Genomic DNA, 24,266 nt, shown 5'->3' with positions numbered 1-24,266 from the left:
TGTAGGGATATTTATGCAGGATGAGAGCCCAAAGCTCAAAGCGTTTCGGGCAGGATTTTGTTTCAGAATTTTTTTTAGGTCATTTGAAGGAAGAGTCAACTTTAGTCAAGTGATAGAGGACATTTTGTTACAAAAAAGTACTAAGTTTATATTTATAGCTCTTACCAGTATTAGGATGTTGTTGGATTACATGCATTTAGCACTTCATTTTTTTTGTGTGTCACCCATCTGGTTTGAAGGAATCATCTTGGTTACACCAATATTTTTCTCAATTTGATTGCATCAGTGTTCCTTCTGCTTTTACGAGTAAGAGATTTGGTAAATCCAACTTGGGGATGCTGACAAAGCACTACAGATGTGTACTAAATTGCTCACTGAAGTGGCATGGTTTCCTTGGGGCTTAAACCATGCACGTAATGTCCAGAGGTTTTTCCTTGAGATGAGTTAAAATTTGACTTAAAATGCTGGAAAATCTCATGCGTTTGGGGAGTGTTTCAGCTTTCTTCTGGAAATGACCTGGTGGAGGAATCTCACCTTCTTGCTATGTATGGCTTTTGATTGTTTGGTTTTTGTGTGTTTTTGTTTGTTTGTTTGTTTTTTAATTTTATTTACTGAATATAGCGTAGGCTTGTGTCCCCACGCCCTGGGTGGGGCAGGATCTTGGGAAGAGTCACAAGGCAAATGTAGTAGGGTAAAAACTCTCAAAATACAACTGAGGAAGCACCAGCCATGGGTGTGAAAACTGCTGCGTTCCTTGAGTCTGCTCTGGGTTTTCCCAGAAGCCTCTTTCCCCCATTTTAAGTTAAAAAATTACTCCATTAGCCTTTTGTAGCAGACATAGCACTTGACTTGCAGTTCCCAAGAGCACAAGAGGTTAAGAAATTAAAGTGTATAAGGGAGTAAAGGAGAATAACGACCTCCAAACTCACTAGTCTGTCTAGTTGGGCTGTCCAATGGCTAAAATTAAGTATTTTAAATTGATTCCTGCTTTTACTCAATTTTTATTAGGTGCTCAAAGTGGGGACATAGGAAGGAGTCCCCCGCTTGTTCACACAGGTTGTTATTCTCAGAGGTGGCAGGTTTATTTCAGGTATGATGTGGTTGTGCGGAGGAATGGTTTCAGGGAGGGTGCTGGCCTGGCCGACCCTGACAAGATACCGTGTGGGACTAGACTGGCTAATAACCGGGCTTGTTCTTGGGTGCGTGCCAAAACCTGCCCCTAAATATTGTAATCACATGCTAATTAGGAATGCTAATCTCCAGCTGTACTCAACGTATTACTAGGTGAAGTGCTTACCTTGTAGCTTTTGGGTGGTGCTGCATGCAATGTAGCTGTTTTAAGTAAAATCACTGTAATGTGGTGGGGCTGTGAATTTGCATCCATGCAAAAAGAAGCAATATTTGTGGTTTCTTGTGAAATGTGTTAAGTTTACCCACGCAGTGCAGTTGTAGGTGCCTTTGAGGTGGTGTTTTTATTGTGTCAAACTCATCTCTCATTTGAAAAGCTGGTGAGTGGGGGGTTCTTCTGGATGTTGGTGTCTGCAGAATTAAAGGATCTGAAGCAATTCACTGGAATGAATCCTGAAGTCTTTAAGCATGTAGCTGCTATGGTAGGTCCTGAATGCAAATTATGAGTCTCCTAATTGCAACTGACTTTTATCCATGTGACGGATAAAAGGGATGTTTTTTAATGTTTTATTGATAAAATGGGGTGCATTTGTCATGTGCCCTTGTGGAAATAATATGCATGTTACAGCTTTAACTTTGTATGTATTGGTGTAATTTCAGTACGACTGGGATATCTGAAATGACTGTGTGACATTAGTTTCCAGATGATTCAGTACGTTACTCTCTTGTTTACAGGCCATGCACAAGCAGGAAAAGGTAGGAAAGGGTAAATCAGAATGGGTTATAAGTTCTTATTTTCCCTCTTCACTCTAGAGTTGACCACCTAACTTGTTCCCAAATAATTTTTTTTCCAAATGTGAGTTTTCTTCTCCTGCATAGCGTCAAGTCTTTGTGTCATGGTTTAGGACCTGGCTTCACGCGTGTTGTGCCTTGGCACTGGTAATCGCTGGACTGCCGGGAGAGCCATGCAATCCAGGCTCCCTGGCAGCTGTTCTCTTCTGAACTAGAGTTACAACAGTCACAAATCTGTTGTGGGGTTGGTACGTAGCTGTTTAGCGGTACCTAGAAGTGGGTTAGATGTGCTATTTCTGCCTTGTTCGAAACAGCCACTTGGGGTGTTGCACCTTTTGAAATGGATTGACACGGGAATTATTTCTCCATTTGGAGACAGGAGTGTATTTTATTAGTTGCGTTAGTCGGTGCTGAAACTGCAGAGGCTTGATTTGATCCCGAGTATGTTTTAGGTACATAAATGGGAAGGTTTCCTTAAGCAGCAAGAAATCCTCATGACTGGGTTATATGCAGTTTGCCAGTGAGTAGCTTAAATCAGATGATGCAAGGGACAAAATATTTGTGATGATTTATTTATAGTTAAAAGCTTCCATATGACACTACATGCCTCTTTTGACATAAACTAATCAAGGAGCACAACAAACACATATTGTTTTCATGCATCTGAAACAGCTTCTAATGATTATTTCTGCCACAACAATATTTAGATTTAAGTCTGGCCTTTTCTTCCTTTTAAGTTTTCTTTTATGATGATATATCCCTGGAAATCTAATTGACGTTGTCAGTTAATAACAAGCAACATTTGTTTTTTGTGGGAACCCTATGGATATTCTTAAGCGTGAAGCCCTGCAACATTTACCTTTTGCATTGGTGGAGGGGGGAAGTAGAAGAGCATTGTAGTTTTTCTATTACCAGTGTGAAACTGATTTCCCCAAAACAATGTGGTGATTTCAGGAGTTCATGACCTCTTGCAATTAAAAAATTTCAGATGGCTTGTGAGAGGCAGACTCTGATGTGAAGGGGGGGCAGGGGGAAAGCAGTAAGACAGCCCTTGCCATGGAGGAAACAAGCACTCCTGTTCGAGCTGAACTTGTTACTAATTTTTGGTAGGAGATCAATGTAGTGGCCTTCCCCTCCCACCCTGAGAAGTGCCCTGTTTGGGGATTAGAATATGTAAGTTTAAAATTCAAGCAGCTCTGGAAAGAGAAGTCTTCCATGGATTTAGGTCTTGGGGTTGCAATTGCTTTTTCTTCCCCAGGTTGAGTCAGTTCCAAGGACTTGGACTCATCTGGCATTAATCTTGTGTCTGATGGGACAAGGTCGAAGCACTTTGTGTAGTGGGAGCATTGGCAGGGCAGCTCTTCTCTCTTGGTAGCTGGTTTTCACTAGAATGTAGGAGACTAATTTTTTTTGAGACTTTTGTCCTGTGTCAAATAAGGTTCAAATTGGTAAATGACTTCAGATGTCCTTGGTGGTGAGGGGGAGGCTGGAGGAGGACACAGACAACCCACTGTGCGGCGGCTGGAGCCAGCAAGCCTGGACAGCTAGTGTTTCACTGGAGGAGGCAGGTGTATAAGGGCTAGTGTGCTTATTTTCTTTTGACTCTTTTTTGTTTGTTTGTTTTGTTTTTCCATCTTTATATCCCATATATGTTTTGCTTTCAATTTATATTTAACTTTAAATGTTTGAATGTGTATTTACATATTCTGGTGCCACAGTCTCTCACATATGCTATATGTGATGGAGTATGGCCTTCTGCACACCTGAATCATTCTTGATAATTTATTTTCTCTAGGGAGACTTGTGCTGAAACAGTTACTTTTAGGAATATAAGGAAAATTCAGGGGTTTTGCCTTAAAAAATATAGGTTTCTTTGCTAATATCAACTCTTGCTTGGTAAATTTTTCCCTTGCAAGAGTTATTATTTGTAGCATTTGTGCTGTTCAGCCTGTCTGCACTCTATAAATGAGATTATTTTGGCTGTCATAATTTTATTATCCTTGTTAGGCTTCCTCATCTACATATTGATCCTGTTAGTCTCAGGAAGCTGATAAGCTATCTATCTGTACTTCCAAAATACAGAGAAAATGAGAAATCTACCCTGGAGGCTATGAAGACTGAGATTCTCCAGCGATTTGGATCTCCATATGTCTGGCTTGTGTTTTTTTTCCGTTCACTGCTATGTTTTAGACTACATGACAGCATTGCAGTTTGCCAAATTAATATGAATTGCATCATCAGTAGCTTCTAAGAAGCTTTGCTCTAGTTTGCATGTATTTTTATTTGGATTAATACACTCCTTTTTCATAAAGCTTAAGAAAATTTTCAGAGGCAGCTGGCATCACATATGCTGTGAGTTTTTTTCTCAGTTTGTCAGTGTTGGTTCTCCATGCTGGCTTTCCAGAGGGATTTATTCTTTACTGTCAAAAACCGGCTTTCCTGTTTCTGTTGCCTGTGGTACACACATGAAACCAAGTATAGCTGTAGGTGCATGTAGAGGACTTTGGGCCCAGTTGCTCCCCCATTAACTTGTTTGTTCTAGCTTCCGTTGCCATGGGCTTTTTCCTTAATGACCTACTTATCCCATACGTTAATGTATGCTGGAGTACTGTACTCTGTTGGACCTTTAAATCCCTTCCCCCCCATTTTTTTCTGTGTTCTAGCTCTTAGCCAAGCCTAGTCCCGTGAGGTTGTGTACAACCTCCACCTCAGCCTCTCTTGTTCTGAGTCCATTTTGTGTGCTTCTGTCTATTTACATATTATTTATGTCACTGAAATGTTTGAAGACCCCTGTTGGGTTCTTGTTATCTGTGACCCCTCTGCACAGTCACTGCTTATTCTAAGAAATTTTGGGGGTTTCTTCCATGATACTCTTCCGCCCTCCCCGTCCAGCATTTCTTCCTCTTCCCACAGTTTGACCTTGCCTTGCCCTTGTCTCCCATGTCCTATTTCAGGCGTTCACATGGCTTCAACTTCTATTATGTGCTGATGACTCACAGATGCACTTTACACCTCTGACGGTTTGTCACCCAGTACAGCGGCTGTCTTCCTCCTTGCCTTTTTCTCTTTGATTTCTCCATCAGTGGTCATTTAATATTTTAAGCCCCAAACCCCTGGTGGTGCTTCCTACATTCTCCTTACCTCTTATCTTTTAAAGCACTGCCACCTGAGAGGTAGCTTCGTCCCAAAGCCTTCATGATTTTTCTTAATTCATGGTTTTACTTCTTGCGTTTGGATGACGTGCAAATTCTGCATACTCTTTATTGTCAATATATTTCTCCTTTTCTAGCTCATGAGACAACTTTCCTAATGCATGTAGTAAGGTTTTACAGATGTTCTACTTTAAAGTGGCTGTTCTGAGAGCTACTACTTCTGAAGTCAGTTGATAGTGCTTGGTTTTAAAGGTAGCATTAAGTATTTTGGTTCCACTCTGAGAAGGCAGCTGCCCATGTTTTGGTATTTTTTATATTTAGCAGCCCAGATCTAGCTGTTATAAACAAGTGGGATTCATGGCATCCTAGCTGAATGAAATGACAAAGGATATGTATATGTCGTGAATGTTAAAATATCTACTACAAAACTAGCTGTAAGTGAGCATAATTCATAAGCCTTTCAGCCTGGAGAAGGGATTATCTGTTTTATTTAAAATTGCTAATCCTTCCCTTGTCCTCCTTTTAACTATTCTGTTACTCATAACAGCAAACCCAAACTTGGAATTGGGAAGGTTTTTCTAATATGCTTATGTCACTGGAAAGGAATAGAGTTTTAAGGTTATAAAAACTCTTTCAGACTGCTTAGTAGAGATAGCTTTTTATGCAGGTTAAAGATGCTTTTCCTTATCTTTCAAATATTAAAATTTTATCAAGCTGTGGTTTTTCTGGGTTGTGTCACAGATCCTCAGTAACAGCAGAGGAGAAACACTCTTCCAAGGAAGAGGTGAGCATATCAGGGTACACCCACTGGTCATCCAGAGGTTGTGCAAGACTGTACGTGCTGTTACTGTAGTAACAACATCGGATACTACCAGAACAATGTGTAGGAACAGCTGTCCTCAGTAGACTTATCTTGGAAACTCAGTATTTTCAGTTACCCTCTAGACCTGTGAATGTAAATAGGTAATTTGTGCAAATGCCATGTATTTTAATGTCCTCTTTTGCACTTCTCAGAAGCACACACCCTGTCGTGTAAATAGTTTGAAGTCCCTGGTATATGGTAAGCTACAAAGCATTTCTTAACACTTGTTGCTCTCAGACAACATGAATAATGGATACCATCTTTCCTTTATGTTGTGTCATAACAGGAAGATTTAAAATGTTTCTTAATGTTGTGACGATGGAAATAGTTTTAAGCAATACCTGGAAGCACCACTTGAGGACCTGGCCTATTTTTCAAGGAAATAATTTCAATGTTCTCTCAGAGGTGAAGGTGGGAGGTGGCTGCTTGGACTGGTGGTGTAAAGAGTTAGTGATTTATCCTTCAGATTTAAAGAATACAGTTAATACAGACCAGCCTTAAATCTATGCTTCATGTTAGACTTAACACAGGAAACTTCCTTGCAGGAGAACAATGGCATCTCATTGATAGGGTTTATCTTCAGATGTGAGGTTTCTCCCATGTTTAAAAGAGAGCCAGTATTTCTTCTGAAATGTGATAAACATCTAAACTAACATGTTTATATATTTAGAAATAACAAAAGTACTCTGAATAGCCGCGCTTTCAAGAATGGTTCATTTGATAATGAAGGAACAGAGTGACAGTGTGGCAAGGTGTATTTTTTTTTTTATTTAGTTGATAATACTGTGTATGTGAATCTCAGTGCATGCTCTGGGATTCTCATGCAATCCACATGTTGGTGAGATAATGTTCTTCTGATAACCTGTATCTCTCCAAGTAATCTTAGATTGTCTGGTAGGTTTTGTATGCATATGATATAACTTGTGGGTTCTGTGGAAAGCTATCCAAGACTTTATTGGTACAATTCTTATGATAAAAAGTCTTGTATAGCTAGTACTTGTTTCCTGGTCATTAGGTTGTCATGGTTTTGAAAACACACAGCAGTGCTGGAATCAAGCCATACATAAACACTGCTGTAAGGGATTGGACTGATGGAAAAACACAATTGTTTTGCATGCATGATGATAAACTGATATGATGTTTCAGTAGATGATGAAGAAAATACAATGAATGCAAATTGGTGTGGGAATTAGTCCTCTCTCCAGCCAAAGTAGTGTGGTGTGAGGCTCCTGAGTGCCTGAGCCCTGTCAGATCTTCCCTTGTATCAGATGTGATGATTGTTAGAATAGATGTGAACTTTTCTCACCAATTAACTTTATAACATTTTCTGTTTATATGAGTTGTTTTCCTTATCTGTGCTAAGGAATATTATTTTGTTTCAGCTTAAGGAATCTCTCTAGTATCTGTAACTATACAGTTTTGCCTGTGTGGGATCTTGGATGTTGTTTAACTCTGTTCCCCAGTTAGCACTGAAGAGATTTCGTGTTCTTAGTAGTAGCTCATTCTCATATAAAGCATGATTACGCATGGTTTTTTTTTCTGAATCTCTTTGGAAGATTGATCTGTAGCCAGGAAGTCTAATAGCAAAATGAACTCTTATAAAATAACTTGTAAAGGTGTGTATTGCTGAGGGCAGATTCTTTTTTAGTTCTGAATCCTTAATGGCTTTGCTTGTCTTTGAGGTAGCAGTCTAGTTCAAGACAACTGGAACTTCTTCCCTTTAGGCACTGATAGGAAATAGGATATGGAGTGGATGGTGCCAGTAATAAACTTATTTGTTTCTCAGAAGAAATGGAGTAAGTGCTAGGGCAACGTGTCACAAGGCCTGGTCCTTGTGATTTCAGTTGGTTTGGAATCAAGTCCTAAATGGAATGACCTGTGGAGATGGTATGGGGAACCTGCTGAACTTGTCATGTGGGATGCTCAAAATTTTTGGGGACTTAGTGGGCTATTTGTCAGTTTTGTTGGGTTGACCCCTGGGATATTAGGCTGTGGGAAAACAGAAAGGATGGTACTTTTGGTAGACGAGAAAACCATAGGCAGTCTTGAGGGGACAGGAAGTCTTCATTTAAGAAGTTGATGTAACAAAAAGTCCTGAGAAACTGAACTGAAAAGGTATAGATCACTATGTAATTTTGCTAATACAGTATTACACCTGTCTTCCCCAGTTGCTCATTGTGCTTGCTGAGCTGTTTCATGGGAAGGAACTTACGCTATTCTCAGTGGGAAGTGGTGTGAGAAGTTTTTAACTTGTGAGGGAGGGATCTCTTCTGCAGGATGGCTGTTCCCAAGGGATCGTCTTTGTCATCATTGAGGAGCTCAGGAGCAGCCTGGGAGGAAGACAGGCACCTTTCCAGTTGCTAGTGCAGCTTCCTTTATCTCTAGGTTTCCTTGGCAGTTGAAGAGCAAAGTTGAGTTAGTACTTGCCTTACAAAGGTGATAGCATACCTAGCAGACTGGCACTGTGTTTTAGGTAGCTTGTTAAAGACTCCTCTTATACAGAGAGGAAAAACCTGCCAGGCTTGATCTGTAGATCAGGAATATGGGAATTACCCGGGGGAGGCAGCAGTCTGTTCCCTGCTGAGGTGCTAATGTAATAAGGGATGTGATTGAACAGGCCAAGTGTCCCCATCTGCTCTACAGTAGTTTGGTCATTATAATGGAAACTCAGTGCAGTTGCAAGTTCGGATGCTGTCATTAACCATAAGCTGCAGCTTTTCGCCATGTAAGAGCACCTTCACAAATGACTACAGCCTATAAAGTGTGTGTGGAGAAATCTCTCCCATTCCACCTGAAATCCAGTTTTGAAGTGTTTCTTGTGAACAGAAAGGGGGAAGCATAGTTGTGCGTTTGGTCACCATCTCTTCCAATTGGCTTGCAGTGTTGTAACTGCCTTGTATATTAGATAGCTGTCGTTGGCTGTCCTTGGGTGATGCTTCCAGCTGTACAGATTTTGGCCAATGAAGGGCTGCCACGAGCCTGGTGAAGGTATATTTAGACATCTTTTTTTAATGAAAAGAGAAAAATCAATTGTAAGTTCAGTAGGAGTTATCCTGTAAGCTTTATACAATACTGTGATAAACAGTGTAGCAGGCTGCTAGTTAGCTGGTCAGAGACATCTAGTACATGTGGAAACGGGGAGCGTTGGTTGGATGTTGAAGCTGGACACGTTAGATATGTGTGTGGCTGAAGACTCTGCTGGTGCATGTCTTTGTTTCTAAAATGACATTCATACATAATGATCTTTTCAAATTCTTTGTTCCTCTTGCCTCCTTAAACTGTACTGAAACTAAGCTTGTGTTGCGCTGTGTGGTTGAAGTCCTCTAGAGTGGTTGTAAGCTCAGGGGCGTATGGCCCTCTCTGTATACCTTCTTAAAAGGGGAGTAAGGGCTTTAACTCTGATCTCTCCTCCTCTCACCATTACACTGCGTAGAAAATGTAGATACCTATTTTAAGATGGGATAATTTAAACTAATTTCTGCTTGTTACTTCTAGCTAAAACAGTAATCTGCCAGTCACAATAGAGAACACCTGGATTTAGTTTTTTGCCAGCTGTTTATTGCCAGTTGTGTGTGTAGAGATCAGGTGCTGTTGGCTTTCTCAAAGTCATAAATAACTAATACTGCAGGGATAAAATTTACTTCACGGCCTTGTGGAAAGAGAATTGCTTTAGAGAAATAGAAGTGTTAGGTTAATGATGAAATATAATTTGTTGGTGTTTAATATCTAGAAAAAAATGGGGATATTTAGTTCTGAGTGTGGACTTCCCCTCTCCCCCATTTTTTTTTTTTAAATTTGGTTGAGGAAAATAGATAGGGATTAGAAGGTAGACTTTTCTTCCCTGTAGCTTTCTGCAACCTCTGACTCTATCTTGGGTGCTTAAAAGCCAAGAGTTCGTGTATTTTAATACTAGCATTCTGTGAAGCTTTGATACCTCCTGGCGCAGCGTTCCCAGTGCAACTTAGCTGTATGTTTCTGAAATGTGAAAAACGGGAATGGTCAGGGCACAGGCCATCTGCTGCAGGTCGGCGTGCTTAAACGTCCTTCCATCCCGCAGCGCCTGAAGCACCTGCTGCTGCCCTCCCGCGGGGGCCCTGCGAACACACGCCCTGGTCCCGCCGCGGCGGGGCCGCTCCCGTGGCCGTGGGGGCGTTTTACCGGAGTTTGTGCCTGCGTCCCGCCGCCAGGGGGCGCCAGCAGCCGGCGCGGCCGAGGGCGGTGCCAGGGCGCCGCCTGGCGGCCGCGGGCGGAACCCGGCCCGGGGCCCCTAGTCCCGGCCCCTAGTCCCGGCCCCTAGTCCCGGCCCCTAGTCCCGGCCCCTAGTCCCGGCCTGCCGCTGCCCAGGCGAGAGCTGAGGTTAACCGCAGGGCTTCCCCAAGCGGAGGCAGGCTCTCAGCGGTACCCGGCGAAGTGCGCAGTGAAGGAGAATAACCGTCATAGCCATCAATTTCTGTAGAAATCTTCAGTTCGTGTCGTGTTTTGTAAATATGCAAGATAACCCGTTCAGTAAGCTTCTAAGTGTCGGTTGGTCATGGTGCCGTGTTCCTTGGAAAGCTCAGCTAACATCACAAACAGTTCTTGCTAAACATCAGCAATAGGAAGGGGAAAATAGGAAGTTTGTCTTTTAGCAGCTTTTTATCTTGAAAGGTTTGCTTTGCGCTCTGTATTTCAGGAACTTCTCAGAAAAGGATTCTTCATGCTTTGCTGTGAGAGCAGGAACCAGGATATTGTCCTAGTCTGGTTGGGGCTTGTAAGTGCCGCATTGAAACATCATACACGCTTCATCTTGGGGCCTGGCACAGCATCCTTTGCAACCACCTGCTCACACAAACCACACATTGTGGCCTCTGGCTGTGTCTGCGTATCCTTTAGTCATTTTACAGATCTACGTTGCATATTCTGTGTTGTAGAAGGGTTTGTGAACTGGTTTGTCGTGAGCTGCATGTGCTGTGCTCGGTGTGCTGAGGGCATGGGCAGCTGGAAGACTGGAAAGTCATCTTTTCTTGTTCCAAGTAGTAAGCAGGTGCTCTGCTGGAGGGATGGTGGAAGGGCAGGAAGCAGAGATGTGGGGTGGTTTATGGATGTTTTATAGGCTGTCGGACTATAAAGTGATATCTTTACTAGGGAAGTGAAATACATGAAAGTGACTTGTAGATATTGTGGAACTTGTATTATGTAGGTACCATATGATACAGCTTATTTATAGATACAAAGTAGGGTTTCTGTATGATCAAGCAGAAGCCTTGGTTCAGTCTCTTCTATTTCTCTGTCTCAGAAATAATCACCACTTGCTATATGCATTAAACCATAAGACTTTCCTGTCTTGTCAGTCAATCATTTGAAAAGAATATGTATAACTCGGTTACTTGGCTCAAGCACGTTCTGTTTCTGTGCAGCAGTCCATTTTCCAAGACTGCCTTTCCCCTTGACATTTTGCATCTGCAGAGAAGTGCTTTTTCAGGTAGGCTTAGAGCTCAGCGTGGCCCTGAGAGCAGAAGCTTTGCATAAAAGCCTTCTGAGGAGTAAAGGCTTATTTGTGGTTTCCCTGTAGGAAACAAAGCCGAGTCCCCAGCAGTTCACCTGCAGGAACCAGCCCTGCTTCTCAGGCCTTTGTATTAGGACAGCAGTTGATGATTGTGCAGAAGGTGATCTCCATCACTTACTGTGAATCTAATGAGCAATGTTTATTTGTTCTGCTTTTTCCTAGGAATTGAATGTAGTGCCCTTGAAAACCGTATTCTGAAATGAGACCTCAGGAGTGACACAGTATTTCTGTATTTGTTTTCTTGGTGTCCTTGAACAGCCTGTTACTGCACTAAGGTTGTAAAAAAAAACAAACAAAAAAAAAAAAAACAAAAAAAAAACCACCACAGAAAAACCCCAAACCCACCTTAAATAAGTTTGATCAACAACAAGAGTTAGTCATCTATCAAGCTGAAATCTTTATGTCACAAAAATAAAGGCTAGGAGGCTGAGCAGGTGTCCATGCCCTCCTCTGTGCCATTACAAACACCTGGACAAATCCTTATTTAAATTTTGTGCAGGTGTCACTGGTTTAAATCTGCCTGAGGAAGAAGAGAGTTCACGGACGGTGTGTCTTGTGTTTGGCAGACAAGCCTTTGAAATGTGGTAATTCACCCTGTAGACCTCTGAAAAATGCTGTTTTTGTATGAATAACATCAGGTTGGTGTTTTCAGCTGTGAGGTAGGTGTGTGAGTGGAGTTTCAGTTCTGCACTGTGTGGATTTGCAGGAAGGAGATTTGGATTCCTAGAGCTTGGAAGGATTTCTTACATTTTCTACTTTATGTAAAACAAGCCTGAGAATTCTTTTCTAAGTCGGCATTCCTTTTAATCTGTTGTTTCTGTTAATATTACAGTACAGCTGTTGTAGACTTGCCCGGCTTTACTGGAGGCACTGTTAAGGAAGCTGGAGCATACTGGTGGCGGCATGCCTCAGTGATCAGAGGGTGAGGCGGGTACGTCTGGATGCTGGACTCTACCCTGCAGTCAGTGATGTGTTTGTTGCTATGTTCTGCGTAGGCATGGGAGACAGTCTTCTGGGATTAACCTGGAGCACAGATTAAACGGCTCCTGCTCACAACTCTTTTGGCAACTGTCGGAAGTAAATATATACTTAAAAGAAGAAAGCAAGATGCTTTTAAGTGTTCAAGAACTCCCTCTCTCCGCTCCTAGTTTTTTGACCCTTGTTAATGTAACTCCTATAACCCCTCTGCCCCTCCCCACCTCGGCTATCAACTTGAAATAAAATCAGATGCTAGTATAAAAATATAGTGCAGGTGGCTATGGCTGAAAATTGTTATCAGTCTTGATAATGATTGAGAAGGAAATCAACTTTGAAAAGAGTGAAGGGCAGGTGAAGCAAATGGGGTTTTGGAAAACAAGTGCTAACTCTGCTGGGGGTGCCTCATCAAATGCATCTGAGAACTCAGTTTAAAAAGCTACCTTTTAGCTTGCAACAGCATAGAAAAATGGTCCTCAGATGCTCAGAGTGTGACTAGTTTGATTTAAAAAAAATATTTGTATACTGACCTTCATTTGTAGTTAGGTCAGTGTCATGTCTGAGTGCCTGAGAGTGAGTTATAATTAAAATGCATATTGCAGTTCAGTACCACATTTCTGGTGTGTCGCTTTTATTTTCTGTAAAATATACAGATGTATGTAGTAGTGAAATATTCAGCTTTTTTAGGACTTTGCTCAGCCCAGGTAATGGACTGAGGTAATTTAGCCTTCTGGCCAAAATAGAGTTAGATTTTTCCAATTCATCATTCAGTGCATGACTTCTTAAAACGCATTGCATGCTCCTTGGACGCGCTATTTTTAGGGCTTTAAAAAAAGGCCCCTCTGAGGCAGTGTGGCGTCCTCTGCAGCTGGACTGTGCTGGCTGCAGAGAAGGGAATCGCCTGCTCACCAAGCGCACACCCCCCGGGGCTGCCCCCCGGCCCCTCGCGGCTGCCGCCTGGAGGAAGACCCCACCTTTCTCGCCCCCGTCTCCCTCCTCCCGGGGTCGCTGGGGTGACCCGACCTCACAAATAAAACTGGGGGACGCGGCCTCTGCCTCCCCGGCCGCTGCTCCCTGCGGGGCGCTTCGCGAAGCCCCTCCCGGGAGGGAGCCGGCCCCGGGACTCCGCTGCGGGGCAGAGACCGAGGGGAGGAGCCCCGGGAGGGGTCGCGCCGGCCGGAGGGCCTCGGTGGGGCTGGGGTGGCCGCGGGGCTGCGGCTTCCCGCGCCCGGCCTCGCCTCAGGGGGCGGCGCGGCCAAGCCCCCGCCGCTCTGAGAGGCGGTGCCGCCCCGCCCGCCGCCACTGCGGTGGGAGCCGGGAGGCGGGTGAGGATGGCGGCGGCGTCGCCGGCGCGGGAGCTCACGCAGAACCCGCTGCAGAAGACGTGGGAGCCCTACAACAACGGGCTGCCGGCGGGGCACAGCGCCCAGCGCGGCGGTGAGCGGGGCGGCGGCGGGAGGGACGGGGGTCTGCCCGGGCCGTGCTGTCGGAGCCCTGGCGGGCGGCAGCTGTCAGCGGGACCCCCGGCGACCGCTCCTCATCCTCCTTCTCCTCCTCCTCGGTTGGGCCGCAGCGGGTGAGCCGGGCCCGGCGGAGCCGCTCCAGACAGCCATTTGGCCTCAGCGGGGTCGAGGTGTGAGGAAAGTGACGGGAGGGGCCGGAGTTAGGAGGGCCCCGCCGCCGTTACCGTGTCCCGCCCGCCCCCCCCCCCCCCCCCGAGCGCCCAGCCCTCTGCCCGGGCTGTAACGCGGCTCTCGCCTCGCCTCCGGTGCGGTAGGCCCGTGTCATGGTGGCCCCGGCCGCGGACGGTGGGTCTGCTGTGGGGCGTCGCGATCCCCCGTGGAGGATCGCCCTGAACGCTGGGGAGGGCAGAAAACCTTGAAGCTGCTGGATCTGTGCCCAGCGGAAGGCAGCAAAGCTGGGCTGGGGAGAGTATCTTTTCTAGTTGCTTTTGTTGGTGGTGTTTATTTTTTTATGTGTTTTTCTTAAACGCTCTGATTCCAAGGAGCATTTATATTCAGTATATTCTTCTTGGAGAGGCCTAAAAATATCACTGTATTTTTGCTTTTTTTCTTTTAAGGCCGATGCTATATCAGGCCATCTGTTGTATGAGTTAATGGCTTTCCTTATTTTGAGGTGCAGCCAACCAAGTCATCAGCCTCTAAAGGCTTTGGCTATGGCATTTGTAAACCATAGTTTATTAACAAACTTTGCCTTGCTCCCCCCCTCCTCCCCCCTTAAATAATTGAGGTTCAGTACACGGCAGTTTTGCAGACAAAAGGGGCTTTGTCGTGTGGAATTGTTTTTATTTGTCATGCAAAGAGGCTGTGCTGACAGAAAGAGCTGAGGGCTCTGCTGGCATGGCGGGCGTCCATGGGCTGCCTCTGGGGTCTGGTGTTGCTTTGGTCCAGTCCTTACTAAAAAAATCCCAAACTTCCTTGGTTTCTGCTAGGAAGCAGGTGTGTGTTTCTGTGTGAACTGGATTACTCCAGCATCTGAAAAATAGTAGGTCTGAAAAGGAGATGAATGCTGAAATAGGAAAAGGGTCAGAAAGTATGTACAATTGCTTTTGTAAACACGCTAAGGGGAATGCTTTATTTTGGTCTTAATGTGGCCAAACAAAATAACATTTGTTACAGCTTTGACACAGGCACTGTTTTACAAAAAAACCCACAAGAACAAAATTGCATATTAGTCACACTTAGCTTCTCTTGACAATAAACTTGAAAAAAATTACTTTACACATATGGGTTTTTTTTGTAAGAGTCTGTAATTTTTGATGCCCAAGACCCCTTATAACTGAAAATCCTTTTTGCTGAAGAAAAGAAAACCCAAACAGATTTGGAAATTTTTTGCACCTTTTTGGTCTTGCAAAAATTAAGCCTTGTTAATGAAACAGGATTGCAAGGAGGAGAACAAAAATCTGTGTTTGCTGTGCTGAGTCTTTATGTGCATTGTTGAGAACTCGACACTGAAGTACAGAAAAATAAAATAGTTGGCTTTGTGTACTTTTATTTTCCGTACTGTCATTTACCTGTTTTGGCCAGAAAACGTGCCTTTCGCTCCTTCCTCCGAATGCATAGGTGCGCTTGTCACAAAGTGCCACCTGTGTAAGTAGTGTTAGACTGCAACCACTGTTGGCCATCTAAACCAAAACACCAAACATTTTTTTAGTGTCCCGAATTTTAGATTGCAAACTGGCATCCTCTTGTTGAAGACAAGCACTAATGGGTGGTGTATGCTGTAGCATCGTGTGTACTGTGTAGTGGTGCTGACAGGGCCATGGCATTATGTAAAAGCAGAGTATTTAAAATTATTTGAATCAGTGGACCTGTTCTACTGGTATCTGCCTTTAAAGAAGAAAAGCACTCTCGAGCCAGCCTGGCACCTAAACAGAATAGGATTGCAATTTATTTGATTGGGATCGGCAGATAATTCCCTTGGTTTCTGCTATACGTTGCGCACTAAATAGTGGTGCACAGAATGATAACAGGCTAGGCATGCGTTTTAACTATATGCGTAGGGCTGTAATAAAGGCAATTTTGCAGGTTTTTTGAACTTTCTTTGAGGAAATTTGCATAAAAAGGCACGTGATGCCAGACTTTCACACTGACTGCTTGGCAATGGGAGGAAGTGTCCCTCTTGCATGTTGTTTGATCTATTACTAACTGACTTTGGCAGTTTAGAGAGTGGTCTTTGGTGTAATCTGTGAAGCAACCATTTAAGCAGGTTGCAGGTTTCTTCACTGTAGCTTCCTAGCCATTAGTTTTGCAAAATGGGGTTTTGCTCTAGTATAGGTTTATTGTTACATTACCAAAAGACAGATGTTCTGTGAGAAGGCTAGATTTATATGGCTCAACCCAGAGGAGAAAAGAAATAAAAATTGAGGCGATCTACGTATTGTGTTAGTTGGTTAATTCTGTTCAGAATGGGTAGAAGTGCTTGTTTCACTTAGCCCAGGTTCCTTGCAGAGCAGTTGGACCTGAGGCAGTATACAGAGCCTTTCTGTACAGATCCTGTTTTGTCTTTGTTTTACAGCTCTTACTTCACTGCTTACACTGGAAAGTTATTTAAAACTCAAGTTGGATATTTCAGATGAAGAACCTTTCAAATTGGCTTTGAAGAACAATGTCTTCCCTTAAAATTTCTGGGAAGGTCAAGGATTTTTCTCATCTTAATATTTTATTTTATTGTCCTTAAAACCAGAAGCAAAACTGGTAAGCTTAGTAAGCACTGTACCCTTTACACTATAGACTTTGTTTCTCCTGAGCCTTCCTTCCTCCTCTTCGAGTCAGAGTTCACAGGCCTGAACTTAAGACAAAGAGTAATAGAGGCAAGAAAACATCCTTCTTGTTTTTAAGCTTCTGCACAGAGGAGCTTACTCCGAGAGCTTTTATCAGTGTCCATCCAGAGACATGGACATGTTTGGACGGATCTGTTCTGGTTTCCATTCAGTTCCCTATAGCTTTCGTTACATGGAGTAGACTCTTTCATGGGTTTGAGGTTAGGTATGGTTTTGCCTCCTCTGTCCCGTGAAAAGTGGTGTGTTTTTAATGTGGGTGTTTTGGTGTCCCCCCCCTCCTTCTTTTCAATGTGTGTTTTAAGAAAGTGCTTCTGTCTTTGCTAATCTGCTTGTTCTTTTTTGATGGGTTTACTGTGCAGAGTAGCTGTGCCAGATTTGTGCAAGTCACTGTGGGATGGGACTTTGTCAATCCAAGGTTTGGGAATCTCAGGCAATCACAGTGCTTTGTACAACAGTTTAGTTATGACTAATTTAGCCTTTGGACTGAGTTGACTCCTCCTCTGTCAAGACACTGAAGAAATCGATGCACATGTGGATTGTATAGAAATTAATTTGCTTTGAAATAGGGGATGGAGGGAGCTGGTGGTATCTTTGTGCCACTTTAACATCTTCTTTCCTTTTAGGCAGTTCCTTGTAGCTGTGATAGATTCATGCAAGGTATCCATAGTTTTGTGCCATTAAAATGTTAAAAAACTTGTCATTTGAAAGGAAATGCCTCAAGGTTTTCAGTTTGTGTATAACGTTTAACTTCCTATGGTGTGTTTTTTTTTTTAATTAAACGCTCTGCCTTTGATTAAGAGTATTTCTGTACATGTATCTGTATATCAGATATTGTACTTGATTAGGTGGAATACTTGTGCTTTATTTCTAGTAACCATCGAAGAACAGTCAAGATGAGGTCTGTTTCAAGAGATATTTTTGTGTTAATAATACTTAAAGGAGAAAAAAATAAATAGTACCATGTCATACTATAATGTATTAAGCTGCATCTGCCATGCTTGTTTTGTTCAAAACAAAGAAAAGGTTGAGCAGTGTTGAGGTCTTGTCTTAAAGATTCTAAAATTATCTACAGAATTGAGTACACCTTGCTGTTTCCTTTCAATGCAAGCACTGAATTGAGGTACATGGGCATAAGATGCCAGTCCTTTTTTTGTTATGTTTATTTTGTCTTGAAACCATGTATGCAAATACATAGGTTTCTTGTCTTCTGCCTGTATAGAACTTGCGTGTCCAGCACTACCACTGACTCGCCTGTCCAAAATTCAACACAGCATAAGAAACCCAGTTAGGTCCATTGTTCTCCTGAAGAAACCCCCTGAAATAGTGAGACACAGTGCATGAGCTGCTTGAACGGTCACTTCCTCAGAGAGCACAGGGACTGTAACTTTCCGCCGCAATATAAGCCTGTGCTTCATGGGAATGTTAATGGTGAATCCTAGTTTTCTGGTTTTCTGTTTCAGTATGTATGACCAATTGCCCTACGCTGATTGTCATGGTGGGTCTCCCAGCAAGAGGAAAAACCTACATCTCGAAGAAGCTCACACGCTATTTAAATTGGATTGGAGTGCCTACAAAAGGTGATGGATTTACTTTTGTTTGCATCAGAAGGACAGGGCTGATGTTAGGTGTTTTATAAATTTAATTCCCAGTAATTCTGTTGCCCAGTTTGACTACTTAAAATCCTTCTGCTTTGTTAACTTATATTTAAGCAATAGCATACGCAGGCTCTCTGTTCTGTTTAGATGGTAATTAATCAAATTCTGGTGACAGTTCATTTACCTCCTTGTTCTGCCAGGTGCCTAAATCAACTTTTTGCCCTTGTCCCTTAACTCTTTGGTTCTTCAGCTGTCCTTTTTTGTTTTTGTTTTTCCCCTTTCTGTATGTGGATGAAAGGGAATCTTGTTTACAGGCGGACGAGCAGTCAGCACTTCTGTGTTGAAGTTCTGACTTCTCCATCTTCTTTTCTCTGTGAACTTTGCACAATGTGTTATTCCCTGTGTAACTATTTGTCTAACTGCATTTGTAGAATGAGTTACAGCTCTTTCTCTGAATATTAAGAGCCTAAGGAACTGAAGCAGCTGCTTTTTATCACTCTCTTAAGGACTTTATATGTGTGTTTTGAGTGGGAAATTACAGCTCAGATTGGCTATGCCAAGGATTTGGCGGTCCTACCTCATTCCCAAGCTCCTGTGGTATCTTGTGGACCCAGATTGACAAGTAAACAAGGGCTAAGTCCACTTGAGGTTCTGAGCAGCCATCTCCCCTGCCTTCTCCTCTGTCTCTGTAGAAGAAAAATCTAGTTTTAGTGTTCTGTGATTCTGTGTCCAGTGCAGTAATGGTAGCTTTATAGTTATGATTAATTTATCATTTAAATAACATTAAATGTATTCGATCACACTAAAGTGTAGACTTCTGGCTGGATATTCAGAGATGTATTTCCTAGTAGCTCTAAGAAATCAAGATGAAGAGTTCTGGCCTATATTTAAACAGCCGTTGGATTCTAGGGTATAGCTTTTGGAGTTGGTGTTTTTTTAAAGTATTAGAAACTTGCCTAATATGTTTTTTTTCAATGAGTTGTTATGGAGGGTATATCTATTGTCTGAGTAAGAGAGTTTACAGGATTTAAACTATCACCTAAGTTTTGACTCTTTAAACTGGATCACCCTTCTGATGAGCAGCATCAGATATTTAGGGACTTCAGCTATATCCTTTAGGTTGAAGCAGAATAACAATCTAAATATGTTAGCCTATATCCAAGCTGATAAAATGTATGTATATACGTCATTGTGTTGAGTGTTTTCCTATGTGAACTTTGGAAAGCAGAAATCTGGTATTGGCAACAAACAAGATACTGTCCACATCTGGCTCAGGCTTGGTTGAATATATCCTGAATATAGTAAAATAGGTAGGGGTGGTCTGCCTCAGTCATAGAAGTTTCACGGGCTACTTTGAGCAGTGCATTGGAAAATATATGTGCCTGTGCTTAATAAAAATAATTTCAACACTGCTGCCTAAGTTTACGTAAAGTTGCTCATATACCATGAAGTTGCTATATGAGCTTCCATCCTAGGTTGCTGGTTATGGTTTGCCTTTGTTAGAAAGGGTGACTTGGGATTTTTGTGGAAAACCACAGACCCTTCCTGTTGTTTGTGTCATCAGTTCTGCAATTTCACTGAAGCTGAAATCAACTGAAAATACCTCACTGACTGAGGGAATAGATGACAGATTGCCTCATGGGTCCAATTGATTGGGACTGAATTGATATGAGTATTGAGTAGCCCTAACAGCTGTTACCCTTTGGCTCTTAGTGTCTTAAAATTAGTGTGTGCTTAATGTCGCAAGTGTTCTTATTCTTTGAGACAGATGGTTAAAATTATGAGGTTATGTAAACCAGAGAAAAGATAAATGGCATCATTTCATGTAACATACATTAGGCGAGCTGGAGAGTTCAAGAACAGAAGGTGGAGGTAAATAGTCCAGGGTTGATGTTAGTTGAATCATTTCAGCTGTCAGTTCTGTGTTTTCTTTTGTTCCTTCCAAAATCCTTTGTCATTTGGAATGTGAAATGGTTAAAAATACAAAGGACTTTTGTCTGGGCTTTTTGAAGGAAATGAGGTCAATTAGATGCCTGAATAGAATTGTGTTGCAGTGTGGTTTTTAGATACTGAACTTTGGGAAGCTTTTTTGAATAGTCTGGCTGTGTGGTAGTTGTGATACCAGCTAGCTTTGTGACACTGTTCCACAGGGGTGGATGCTAGTAATAAGGGCTAAAGATTGTCCCACTAGATAGAACTTTTTTCCTTTGCAATGCATGACTCACTTGCAGTATCTATTATTTCTTATGAAATTAATAATTTTTAATTTTTAAAGGGCTATTGCCTGACAACACTGGCCATCTGAACTTCTTGCATCTTCTGTTTTGCTTACAAGGAGCCACCTTTTCATGTAGCCAGTATGGCCAAAGCTCGTTAAACCTGTCACAGAGTAATCTGGATTGTACTATAGTCCATGTCATACAGCTGACCACAAAAAATGAATATCAACATTGAATTAAAACAAAACTTGACTTTTGGGGAGATAAACAATATTTATTTCCTTATCCTCTGCCCCCCATCCCAACAGCAATCTATATACAGCAGCTTATGGTTGAGCTCTTTTATCCTATGTCTATTTTATCTTAATTACAACTCAGAAACTGTGTCTGCCAGTTCTTTACCTCTTGCCAGAAATGAAATCTGGCAAGTAGTTATACATTAGTGGCTTCTCAAACAGAATACTTCAGTTTGATCTAATGTTTAAATTAAAAAAAAAAAGGCGCTTTGCTGTTCAGCGGGGAAAACCTGTAGGTGAGAAACAAGTTAAACATTAATCGCACTTCAGACACCTACTTTCAGAGCTGTCAAATGAAGTTAATTAGGGTATACTGTTACTGTCTGCTGTGCGGCAAAACAGAACTGCCTTGCCCTAATCCCATATCTGATACTATGATGTGTGTATGGCTGTAGACCTTATAAACGCTTGCCCAGATAGAGAATAGTTTTCTCTGACCACTGTTAAGAGATCACAGTAAGATTATGGTCTGTACTTATGCAGATTTTTTTTAATGTGTTGTTTGGTTTGGGTGGTGTTGTGGGTTTGGTGGTTTTTTTTTTGTTTACAACTTAAGTGTTTTTTTTTTTTAAATAAATGGAACAGGGTTGTGAAATAGTATGTACTGACCCTTAAGGAATAGAAATATTTGAGCAGAGTTCTGAAAAATGTTTCCACAACTTGAATTTTAAGTTTCATTTATAAAAAGCAAGGTGGATTAGTCTTATTTAGAATTCTTCCTTGCGTAAATAAGAGCTGAAAGTTTTGGGAGGTGCTGTCAGAATATTATTTGACTGCACATATCCATGGAAGAAAAATATAGATTATTAGTAGTCCTTTGTAGACTATGAAAATGGACTTCCAACCACCCCTGCAATGGAGGAAAGAGTTTCTTTTTGCTGTCCAGGCAAATTGGCAGACAGAGGCACAGCACTATAGTCAAGTGACTCCATTGGAGCTACCTACAGCCGAAATGTTCTTTTGCCATTTCTGTGATTTGTGGTTGTCTTTGTATTTAAAAACAAACAAACCAACCCCCCTGAAACAGAAGCAGTAGTATGATATGTTGACTTTGTACATGCCACATTATTTTATTCTTGCAGGTAGTTTGGTTTCAGAGCTGTTACAACTTTTGTCCTTTTTGTGTGAATACCATTAGTTCCCACTAATACAGATTTCTTCTTGGCAGAATTTAATGTTGGTCAGTATCGTCGAGATTTGGTGAAAAAGTATAAATCCTTTGAATTCTTCCTGCCTGACAATGAAGAAGGCTTGAAAATCAGGAAGTAAGTTTTGAATGTGTTTGCCTACACAATGCTAATAGTGTTAAAATGGTACCTTGTATAATTTGCCTTTAGAGGCTGCTTTAAGTTGCATTTTTGTATGCTCAAGACGACCCTTAACAGTCTGCAGTATGAAGTGACAAGAAAAAGAAATTCTAGAGGAGGTGGAAAAGTGCTTTGTTTAGGCTTCTTAAAATTTGGGTTATTGTTTTCTTAATTGCTTCATGTCAAGCATCAAAAATGCAGAGAAGGTAAATACTTGATTCCTTTTTACCTTTCAGTAGGCTGTGACTGCTGTTATTCCTGCAGATGCTCCAGGATATTTTCACTCAAAGCAGTTTTAACAAATAGTTACTATTTTTTCTTACCTTTTTGTGTGGTATCCACTAACAGATGTGGCTCTTTCTGGTGTCTGATTCCTAAAATGACATTTTAGAGCTTTTGTGTAGATCATAAAGAAGAAAAAAGATCACATAACTGCTTTTATTCTTGGTTTGTATACTGGAATTTTTTACCTGGAGTGATTTGAACATATTTGTCATTATCCATTCAAATAAGTGGGAAGGAAACACTGTTATTCTCTCACCCTGAGACTGTCTTTTTGGCTGCCATGCAGGTGCTTCATACAGCCAGGTAGTGCACTGCCTTGAAAATTGTGTTTTGCTAATGCTGTGCAAACCAAGATGAGCACCAGTATGAACATCTGTGCCCAGATGAAGCACTTGACTCCCCTCTTGCTTGGAAGAAGTCTATACTTTAATATAGAGGAAAGACCTTTAGAAGAAAGAGAAGGTCAGAACAAGAAGGAGCTGCCTCTTTCATATAGAAGATCGAATAGGAAGGTCTTTTGGCTTTTTTGACCATTATCTTTATTTGTATGTTCAGGAAAATGGTTAAGAGAAGGCAGTATAAAATGAGAGGAACAAGTTTTAGAGGAATGGAAGTGCAATTTGTTTAGGCTATTTAAATTACAGAGTATTTTGTTCTTAATTGCTTCAGCTCAAGAATAAAAAACATGTCTGGACTTCCCTACTGCCTGGACTTTCTTTTGTAGCTGCCCCTCTGCTTGTCCCCTCTCCCTCCTCTTTCCCCATCAGCAGCAGTTGAGTATTGTTAATGTCAAAGAACAACGATGTGCCTAAGAACCATCTAATCCTTTGGGACTGAAGAGTAGGTATGAGGTGCATTACTCTTGCAAGCTCCTACTTTTTGCTTAGAGGTAGAGCCAAACATTTGATGTGCCTCTGTGTCACCTGTTAGACTAAGTGATGGGGAATATAATATGAAATGGGCTGTGTGAGCTAATCTGCCTAGTTAGCAATGCGTAAAGAGGATTTGTATTTATTTAGTGAGGCTTGACTGATGAATCTCAGTTCCTGACATCTATTAACCATGCCAATGTGGAAATACTGTCAGGATTGAAAAGCCTTCATTTTTCTTTTTAAGATAAAGCTGTGCATGCAGAATATGGTAAATGTAAGAGAAGAGTTACGCATTTCAGTCTGGAAGTCAAAATGAGTAGTAATGCATAGAAAGGCTATTGAAATGGATGGGGTTTTGTGTTGGTACTGCAGAAAGACTGTACTTAGTAGAACAAAGCCCCATTTGTTTTCAATAATGAGGAAACCGTGCACAATGTTAAAGTTGTCCTCTGGTATTATTAATGCGTTAGAAATCATAATGGACTTTGAAGATAATACTCATGCTAGGGAAATAGGAAAGTTGCAAATGAATTTACTCTTGTCCAGATCTAACATAAGTGTAAAGTATGTAGGGGTGGGGTTTTTGGTGTTTGTGTCTACAACAGCCTCCAGTACTAATTACGTTGGGTTGGTGACTTTGGGCTGTTTTCACATCTCTCCCTAATACTCAGTGCTAACTTTGTTTTACTCTCTGTTTTAACAAATTTTTTTTTGATATAAGCAATTTTTACACAGTAGTTCAAAAGGCAAGTAGAAGGTTACTGAAAATTAGTTGTCTATCCACTTGAACTTAGGGCCACAACATAAAGTTGATTTGCTTTTTTTTCCCTCTTTGAGAATCAAATTAAGAAACAAATATCTAGGAATAGGTAATTGGGGAAAGAGTGCAGTTGCAGGGATGATTCAGTGACATTACTTTAGATCAGTGATAGTTT

General features: G+C 41.8%; 1 protein-coding gene across 7 annotated transcripts in view; it reads left to right on the top strand.

Moving 5' to 3' along the window:
* LOC104040032 (6-phosphofructo-2-kinase/fructose-2,6-bisphosphatase 4) overlaps nucleotides 1–24,266 on the top strand; it is a 48,322-nt gene that overhangs the window by 2,075 nt on the left and 21,981 nt on the right. For 3 of the 7 annotated variants that reach the window (XM_064454056.1, XM_064454054.1, XM_064454052.1), the window contains exons 1-3: nucleotides 13,738–13,891; nucleotides 18,218–18,334; nucleotides 22,036–22,132. The exons of 1 other annotated variant lie outside the window; for it this stretch is intronic. In XM_064454056.1, the coding sequence (XP_064310126.1) occupies nucleotides 13,786–13,891; nucleotides 18,218–18,334; nucleotides 22,036–22,132 (320 nt within the window). In that variant the 5' untranslated portion in view covers nucleotides 13,738–13,785. Of the gene's footprint in view, nucleotides 1–13,737; nucleotides 13,892–16,653; nucleotides 16,672–18,217; nucleotides 18,335–22,035; nucleotides 22,133–24,266 lie in introns of those variants that run through there. 3 more of the 7 variants (XM_064454057.1, XM_064454055.1, XM_064454058.1) reach the window with 3 other exon arrangements.

The sequence above is a fragment of the Phalacrocorax carbo genome, chromosome 6 (genome assembly GCF_963921805.1).
Source record: "Phalacrocorax carbo chromosome 6, bPhaCar2.1, whole genome shotgun sequence".
NCBI classification, from domain to species: domain Eukaryota; kingdom Metazoa; phylum Chordata; class Aves; order Suliformes; family Phalacrocoracidae; genus Phalacrocorax; species Phalacrocorax carbo.
Note: the sequence above shows the minus strand (reverse complement) of the source record. Positions and strands in the feature narration are given on the sequence as shown.